Raw genomic sequence first — 9109 nt, 5'->3', positions numbered from 1 at the left:
CTAGATAGATTGTAAGAAATCATCAAATTCACCCAATTTGAAGACATCCTCAATACCCAATTTGAAGACACCCTCAATCTTTGTCTTCATTTTAAGAATATGAAATGGCTAGTTACAAAGATAATTTTGACGTAAATAGCATTAAAAAAGAATAATATTCTATAATAAAAAAGTTAAGAATTTGAATCATCTGCGTCTTAGACTCTGAAAAGAAACAATGACGATGACAATTTTTGCATGCAAGTATATGAAATTGATTCCAAAGAATGAGAAAAGGAGAGAGAAAGAAAACCGATAACTATACCAACTTTCTCTCAGATTTATTCTTTGAAGCTTTGTTCATCCTCTTGCATAGCTTGATCTACAGCAATGACAAGAACTCAGGTTCTTAACTTGTAGCCAACATGAACCTGCTTGCCTGTCAATTTCACACTCGATTGTTAACGATGTGTATAAATCATAATCATGCGGAGAAGGCACTCAAAACCCCAGAAACAAGTTTCATAAGTTAATTGCTAAATGGGATCAATCAGTGAGTAAGGATGTTAAATCATACTCATCTACAAATCTGTTCAATATGTTAAAAATGACGAATGTGGATGACATGTTAGCGCCATAAGTATGCTAAATAGAGCTAAGATGATGCCAATTCAATTGATGACAGTTTAAATGGAGAAAGAAAGGAAATGTATCTAAAGAATGCCTACAACCGATATAATTCCAATCTAGGACTTATTAAATTTGATGCTTTCTGAGAGGATCAATGCCAAAGCTTCATGCAGAATCCAGCAGGCACAGCACATGTTTTCTTGCTTGAAATGCATTCTGAAAAGGTGTCCACAAGTTGCTCTGCAAGAGCTGATGGATCTTCAATGAAGTTATCAACAAAGGCCTTCACAATCCTAACTTCTTGGGCTGTGGAACTCAAGCTGTACCAGGTTAAGAATTTTTGTCTGAAGTTCTTATCTATGTGTCCCTCGCATTCTAGCCATCTAATCAATTTTACATAATACTCAAAATCCTTATCTGAAATACCATTTGCCGTACAATCGGCATCTCGAATCTCTGCACTTCTCTTCTTAGATTTGCTGCCATGTCGGAGTTTGTCTCCCCCAGACCCGTTTTCTCGATCCTTAGCACTGGACTTCGATCGTCCACTCCTTCCAAGAACATCCTTAAGTATTTCCATCTTGCAAGGAGTAGCTGGCAATCCAGCCCCAGAGCTGTTAACAAATGGTGGCCATTTAGTTCCTTCTTGAACGGCAGAATTTGACCCATTATTTACGCTTGTATCTTCAATGATATGAACCTCAGAGGAATGTTTGTCTTCAAGTTTTGGAACATTAGGATCAGGCAGCATGCCACTTTTCTTTGTAACATGTTTCTCATCCAACAAAGAAACAGAATCTTTTGCTGTTTCTCCTCCACCGACATCAGTGCAGTTTATTGCATCTTTAGACAGGTTAGCAGTGATAATCTTGTTAGGATCTTTGCAATAAGAAAGATAGTTCTCTGTTTGACTATCACTCTGGTCGCTACAAGGCATTTCATTGTTTGTTTCATCTTCTACTGAAGAAGGATTAGAGAGCTCACTAACGTTGGTAACCGAACTCTGACTTCTTTCAATCACCAAGCATCCTGGGTGGTCCTCCCGAGCACTAGCAGTTGAGATCTGAACTTCACACATCCCCAAATCTCCTGTCCCATTAAAGGAAATGGCTTTGAAATAATATTCTGAAGATGGGGTCAGTCCTCGGACGACAAACCTCAAATTGGGTTGAGACAAGATGCAAGTTGGCTCTATAGGGTAATCTATATCACATGCCTTTCGATGCCATAGCCTGTAACCAACAGTTTCTCCAGAAGAAACATCTTCGGTACCCATAACCACTGTAAGGTATGTTGCATCAACATCTTCGAACCTTAATAAGTTTGTAGCTACCAAATTTGTGTCTGCAATATTAGCAAAAGACACTATATAATCGAAACACTATATAATTGAACACAAATATCATTTCCAATATCTTTTTTAGTTCTGTTGAATATATCAGCAATCACTTCAAAAGATTATCTTACATGCTAAATTAATTCTAGGGCAGCTGCACAAGTACACTAAGTGACCATGCGGAGGCTGTTCCAACTGCTAGCACTACAAAAAGCTTTGATTTTAATGCCCTGGTTTATTCGATCCATAAATCTAAATAACTAAAAAAATGGAATCCTTTTTTTTTATTTGTTCATAGAATTGCAACAAAATCATGAACAAATCAAATACCGCAAGCAAAAGATTGTTCATGGAACTACTATCGAGATTCTTCGGAACATATTTCATCCCAACAATGGGGGATATTCATAGTCAAAAGAAATTGAGATGAGCAAAATTGTTAGTAGCCTTACTTAAAATAAATTACCTTGTATAATGGAAATGGGCGATTGATGCAAGATCTTCTTGGAGAGCAAGGAGTCCAGTGTATCAATGGCTAACGTGCAGAGTTTCTGAACCTCTGGTCCTGAAGAAAGCCTGTTCACTATGCCTCTGCCCGTACCAACCGGTACACCAGTCAAAGGACCCACTTCAGCTTCAAGTTTCTTCACAGCCTCATCCACGATCCGACAAACATCTTGATACTTTTCACCTTCACTCAAAATCTTTTTGGCTAAAGAGATGCGGTAACACAGTATATCCACCCTTCGGGTTTCCTTTGCCTTCATCAATTGTTTTCTCCAACTCCTTCAGAAATGAATCCAAGTGTCATTCACATAGTAAATACTAAATATTCAAGGAAGTCTGATGCAGTGCAAAAATAAATAGTATTCAAATATCCAGGATGTTGCAAGACTTAACAGAATTGTTAGTCAGTAAAAGTCGGTAATTACCCAAGCAAGTCGTTGACTTTTCCACATGATAGACAATAGAAAGTCCGTTCAATTCCAACCTGCTGTCCTTTAGAAATTCCAGATTTTTCATGCTTCAATGCACATTCAAGATGGCATGACAAACCACATGAAGTGCCTTGAAATGGTGGGTCAGAGCTGCAACTTAACCATAGACTAGGATCCTTATTATCATCATATTGATAGCAGATGCAGCATGAACACCTCTTGCAAAATTTATCATCTTCATTTAAGGTAGCCTTGCATGCTGAATTTCTGCAGTAAACTGCAATATTTGAGTCACTCCTAATGCTACTGATAGGAATATTGTTTTCCGGAACTGGTAGCCGTGATGGCTGATCAATTTTTCTTTGCCTTTTGGTAATCTTTGGAGAAAGATAGGGTGAAGAAGATTGCTGGTCAAGGTCTGCTACATTCTCAGTTGACCCTGATTTCTTTTCAGTAACAATCTTCAGAAGGTTCTCGACTATTTTCAGTTTTGTTAATCCGGTATATTTTCTCTCTTTTCCCATCTCTGCACACAGGATCTCTAGAATCTCTTGACGACTCCAGGACTGAAGCAGTTCAGAAGCATGTGGCTGATCTGATATTTCATAGACTAAATTTCTTTTCTCCTCCATGCTCGTCTTACTGCATTTTGATGGATCAAGAGAGGCTCCTAGTATCAACATAGACGAGAACGTACATCACAAAACATAAAGACAAACGTCAAAAGGGTACACCAAGTGCCGTCCAGTTTGAGTCGAGTAACATTGGATTTGACTTCAAATAAGTTGAACATGTATGGATTCGTAAAAGTAAATTGAGGTGGATCTTACCAATTTGAATTTGATTAATTAATAATAATTTATTCATTTATGATACGTTAAATAATATGTATATATAAACAACCGGAAGTTAACCCAACGTTAAGTACTACATGGTTGTATTGTGTCAGGTTGAATCCAAAACCCAACCCATTTGAACTCATAAATACCCTTTAACTTCGAAGTTTGGATCATTTCTAAAACCTCCTATGATTGAAAATCAAGAATGCAATCAAACATAATGAACAGTTCTCATGCAATTACTGACTGCGCTTACCAAACGAACCTTCTAATGAGCGAAGATACTCGGGTAATTGGACATGGTAAGCTTCCTAACTGTTATCGACAGGAGTAGGGAAGGAATAAGTAGAACCGGAGAACTCAGACCTGATTGTCAAAGAGATCATCCAGGCTACACCAACCAGCAATCGATACAGTTACTATAATCCATAAATTCAAGAAGTCAAATTTTATGTTCATCGAAAAAGCTTGGAATCTAGCGCAGCTAAGAAGCTCAAGAAATCTACGTTGCATAGTCGATGATTAGTCGGCACAAATTTCTGAATACAGCGTCATTATGAAATGTGTTCGCAGAAGCTCCACATGAATGTTAGCAAAAACCAACAGATGGAGATAATTGAACCAAAACCACTAAAACCTCACTACCTCAATTTACAGGTTGGGCGCGCATGGAACTCCAACAACAAAAAAAAAAAAAGAAAAAAAAAACCAAAAATCGATGTGAAAAGGTAGGATGAAATAAAACATGAAGGATTGAGCAGATTACCTTCAGAGGAAGATTCGGAAGGCATATTGAAAAGAAAGCAGACAGTGATTCCACCACATTACCACCAAAAGCGAACGAAAACAGACCTGCAAAGCACGAAATCTGGAAGGATAATGAACCAGGCAAGAGCGGAGAGAAAGAGAGCGAGAGAAAAATGAGAAGAACAGAAACTGGTGAAGAAGGAAAGGAGAGAAAAAGGAGAAAAACAGTACCAGAAAATAGCGGGAAAGTGAAGGCGGATGACGGAATCCATGGATTGAGGTCCGGAAGAGGAAATTTGAAGAGGAGATTGGCGGAGTCGAGAGAGAAAGAGGGGAAAATAAAGGAGTATGAGGCAGCTGTGGCGTCGAAGCGAGGTTTAATCGAGAGACACTCTGTGATTCGATCAAATCAAATGAATGAAGAATAGCATAGCGGCTGCATGATTTCTTCCTTCCTTTTTTTTTTTTCTTCTTCTTCTTCTTCTTTATTATTATTATTCTTATTATTTTTAACTTTAAATCTCCTCTTCATTTCTCAACGGTATTAAAAATGGATCGTGGATTTATAATCGAGGAATACTATATTGGTATTAGCACGAGACCTTTTGAGAAGCAGTCATAGCCATGAGAGCTTGTACTCAAAGTAAACAATATAATATCATGGTGGATATCCGTGATTTCTAATCATGCCTTAAACTTAGTCATGTTAATATTAGTGTGACGAGGCATGGGACATTATGTATTTTGGTGGATATTTTTATTTTTATTTTTTTGCATAATCGAAATTGGTGAATGATAGTGTTCCCCATGCCATGTCTAGTGTGCCTATAATTGCCCAATCACAGTGCCACTCTTATTGGACACACCATTAGAGTTATTAATGTTGGTACCCTTATTTCGAATTGTCCATTGATTTCCCATTAGAGGCAATATTCTTTCAGATTTTTTAATGATAAAATTATAATAAAATGGGTGGATAATATTCTCTTCTTTTTATTTTTTCTATTTTGAGAAACCATATTTATGTTTTTTTTTTTAAGTCAAACCTCAAATTAATTCTATATTGGCCTTTATTGAAAATTCAGCCAAATTTATAATTTATTTTTTTTTTAAATTTAATTAAGTAATTCTATTCCTAATAATTAAGTGAACTAGAATCTCAATGTCAAAGTAAATGAAAATTTTCTTATTTATTGATCTCGAGCCTAAGACAATGAAAATTTTCTTATTTATTGATCTCGAGCCTAAGACACTAAAACTATAAAGATTGATATGAATAAAGAAAAAGAAAAGGAAAGACATGAAGGTGAAAGAGACAAGTGCATAACACTAGCACGAGAGTTTGAGATAAGGTGGGTGAGGGAGCTGTAGCTTGGGTGCCCACAATTAATAAAGGAGCTCGGTAACAACACAAATATAATTAAACATACACTCCTCGTCTTCAATTATAACGATTTATTTATTAAAAAAAATTATTGGGAAAAATTAAAGAGTTTAAGAATGAAAGTTGAATGAAAAATAATAATTATACGAGTCCAAATTTTAGATCTAAATTGTGGGAATGATTGAAAGTTGTCCCCGTGAGTTTTATTAACATAATTAATTATAACACGCCTAATTAAGTTAATACATACAAGTCAGAATGGGTGCAGGAGGGCACGTGATTTGTAAATGGATATATTAATTAAATCTTAATCCAATAAGACAACTTGATTAATATTTAATACAAAAAGTCCAACCTCAAAACTGTTTCTTTTTATCACTTAGGGAAAATAAAGGTTAAAGTTTCAATACTATGAGTTTTCTAATTATGATCAAATAATTCATTTTGACATTTGTCAACATTTACAAATTTTTTAAATAAATTAAATACTAAATACGATTTAATTAATAAAAATATTCATAAACTTCACCCTTTAAGGGTATTGTTCGAGTTTAAGGATATTTTTTTTTATATAAAGTATTAATCGGATATTATTAAAATATTTTTATTAATTTAGTTAAAATTGACATAATTTCCTAAATTCTAAACATTGATTGACACGAAAATTCTCCACCGACATGGACAGAGGGATATAAGATTTGTGAGTGGAATATAATTATATTTATTTTCCTTTTTGTTCCGAAATTCAATTATAATAATAATAATATCCTACGTGGTCCAATAGCTGCACCAATAGCGGCCTCAAAAATTAACTTTATTTATTCCATCTGAATTTTGTTTCTTTCCTTTTGGAAAATACTTAAATCCCATTTTAATCCCAAAAAAGGAAAAAAAAAATAAAAATGCTACTGTTTATAAATATATGTATTTTTTGTTGGAGGGAATTAGTAATTGCAAGAAATAAAAGATTGATAATATAGAGTGCAATACACGCCAAATATTTTACTTGGGAATGGGTGAACTAAAAACAATATAAAATAGTCTCAAAGTTGCCGCCTTTTCCTCTTGGGGCTGCTTGTTCTTGTGACCTCTTTACTTCCTAATTAAGTTCCCTACTTATCTCATTCTTCCAAGGTAACTAATTTTTTCCCCATGTGAACTCATTCAGTCTAGAATAATAACTTTTATACGTTGAACGACCCTTTTGTTAGAATCGCACAACAATACACACACTCGATCTAAATGAATAGAAAGAACATAATAGAAAAAATGTAAGAAGAATACTGACTAAAAGATTTGTATTGATGACTCCAAGTATATAGAATACAAAAAATACATAAAGTACGTTTTCAAAACTATGCCTATATATAACTCTCTACCATATATAGTTTTACACTATACACAGATATTTACTATCTATCTCAATTTATATTTCATTTGTCATATAGTTTTAGTATAACCCTTGACTAAGCTATAAATAAGCATCAGGCTCCATAACTTAACACCTTTTACTTGGCTCGGTTGGATCACTAAGGCCGATTCTCGTTTCTACTCGACAGGTGGGTCTTGTAGTCAAGTTCTTTTCTGCCTTTGCACGGAAAACTTAGAATATTCTTCTTATTCTGTTAGAATATATTTTTCTTTTTCTTTATACTTTTGAGTTTTTGTTTTTGTTTTGGGTTAGTATTACATAATGGATTAAATTATCCATTTGTATAATAGGATTTGGGCCTTCTAAAGCCCATTCATCTGTATTCTTTTGGAGCGGAAAGCCCAGCCCGAGTGCAGGATGTAGTTACACAGTAGGCCCATAAAATAAAACCCATAGGCCCAATTGGTGTTTACACGTTGGAATAATAATAATAATAAATTGTTATTAGATTTGGGAGAGAGAGAGAGAGAGAGAGAGAGAGAGAGATTCACACGCATGGGCAAGACGAGAGTAGTCAGAAAGCACGTGTGGGCTCATTGCCACATCATTATTATCATAACTCCAACAACCAACCATACAAATCTTACTAAAAAACAAAAAAGAGAAACTAGGAAATGATGGCGCTATATATTTATCAAGTTAAAAAAAAAAAAAATGATTCAACTTATTCAATGGGACCTCTAATGATTTTTTTATGTGCCGAATAAATTACCACAAAATTCATAATTTAACGCTATACATAAATGAAACTAACCTTACACATATCTATTTTTTTTTTACCAAAATAGTATTTTAAGATTAAAAAATCATGAAAAAAAAAAAAGGAAAATTGAAAATCCTTAGTCAAAGCAAAACGACGAGAGAAAAAGGAGGGAATATAAAAAGAAAAAGGTAAAGATAGTAATAATAATAATAAATAAATAAATAATAATAATAATAATAATAATAGAAAAAAGAAGAAGAGGAAGTAGGGAAGCGGAGTATTATGGCCGACACAAATTGTTTGTAAGTAAAACAAAAGGACCTCACAATCCCACCTCTGTTTTAAAAGCATATATTAAATAAAGAATAATAAATAATAAAAAAATAAAAAAGGTGTCATCTTTTTGCAGCATAGTAATTACATTTGACTAAGATTTGCTTTGTTGAGTTTGTTCAAAATGTTGCCTTTTTCAGGAAAATAGCATGTGCCCAACCACATCTCACACTCTTTTCCCTATTATTATTTATTTATTTATTTATTTATTTATTTATTTTTGTAATGGCTTTGTAATATAAGAATTACAATTAATTATGTTTAAGTTGGGAGGAAAAGAAAAGGATAATAATGGTAAAAATAATTGAAAAGGGAAAGGAAGAAGAATAAGAAAGAATGAGGAGTAATGTAATATTTATTCGCCGAAAGGTACAAAAGGACATTCCATCATCTATTTTATTTTTTTCTCTAAAATTTATTCAATTTTATTTAAAAACAAAAAGAAAAATCAGACCATAAAAGCTCTTGGATTTAAACATATTTTAAATAAATAAATAAAAAGGGAAGGGATTTACTTTTGGTATGGTCAAGGAGTGTTGTGATAAACTGAGAAAAAGAAAAAGGGTTGGCTTGACCTTCCTTTTTTTTAAGTGAATATATATAATATGTGGGTGAATTATGATGAGTCATTTTTTTGCTTTTTCTTTTTTCTTTTTTAATTTTTTTAATTTGTTCCTTATTGTATCTATGCCTTTTGGCTCTCACTTATTACAAAAAAAAAAAAAAAAAAAAAAAAAAAAAAAAAAAAAAAAAAAAAAAAAAAAAAAAAAAAAAAAAAAAAAAAAAAA

The 9109-nt window shown here is 33.5% G+C and overlaps 1 protein-coding gene across 7 annotated transcripts; it reads right to left on the bottom strand.

Moving 5' to 3' along the window:
• Positions 1 to 480: 480 nt before the first annotated feature.
• On the bottom strand, positions 481 to 4906 carry LOC111793018 (VIN3-like protein 2). Of its 7 annotated transcripts, none has more exons than XM_023674686.1 (6): positions 4701 to 4712; positions 4489 to 4574; positions 3979 to 4113; positions 2878 to 3553; positions 2412 to 2731; positions 481 to 1953 (listed from the first exon to the last, which is right to left on the bottom strand). In XM_023674686.1, exons 4-6 carry the CDS (start codon positions 3513 to 3515, stop codon positions 761 to 763), a joined length of 2151 nt encoding a protein of 716 aa, XP_023530454.1. In that variant the 5' UTR covers positions 3516 to 3553; positions 3979 to 4113; positions 4489 to 4574; positions 4701 to 4712; the 3' UTR covers positions 481 to 760. The 7 variants fall into 7 exon arrangements, with proteins under 7 accessions (XP_023530454.1, XP_023530455.1, XP_023530453.1 ...); XM_023674687.1 differs by having other exon boundaries at positions 3988 to 4113; XM_023674685.1 differs by lacking the exon at positions 3979 to 4113 and having other exon boundaries at positions 4489 to 4590; positions 4701 to 4906.
• Positions 4907 to 9109: the final 4203 nt, after the last annotated feature.

This window comes from Cucurbita pepo, chromosome LG04 (assembly GCF_002806865.2).
Source record: "Cucurbita pepo subsp. pepo cultivar mu-cu-16 chromosome LG04, ASM280686v2, whole genome shotgun sequence".
Lineage (NCBI taxonomy): Eukaryota > Viridiplantae > Streptophyta > Magnoliopsida > Cucurbitales > Cucurbitaceae > Cucurbita > Cucurbita pepo.
The sequence above is the reverse complement of the archived record's forward strand: the minus strand, read 5'-3'. Positions and strand labels throughout refer to the sequence as shown.

Coding starts and splice junctions, on each gene's coding strand:
- LOC111793018 (XM_023674685.1), bottom strand. CDS start 4,513: ATGCCTTCCGAATCTTCCTCTGAAG. Junction 3,554..4,488: donor TTCCGAATCTTCCTCTGAAG/GTAATCTGCTCA, acceptor TGTTGATACTAG/GAGCCTCTCTTGATCCATCA. Junction 2,732..2,877: donor AAAGTCAACGACTTGCTTGG/GTAATTACCGAC, acceptor TCATTTCTGAAG/GAGTTGGAGAAAACAATTGA.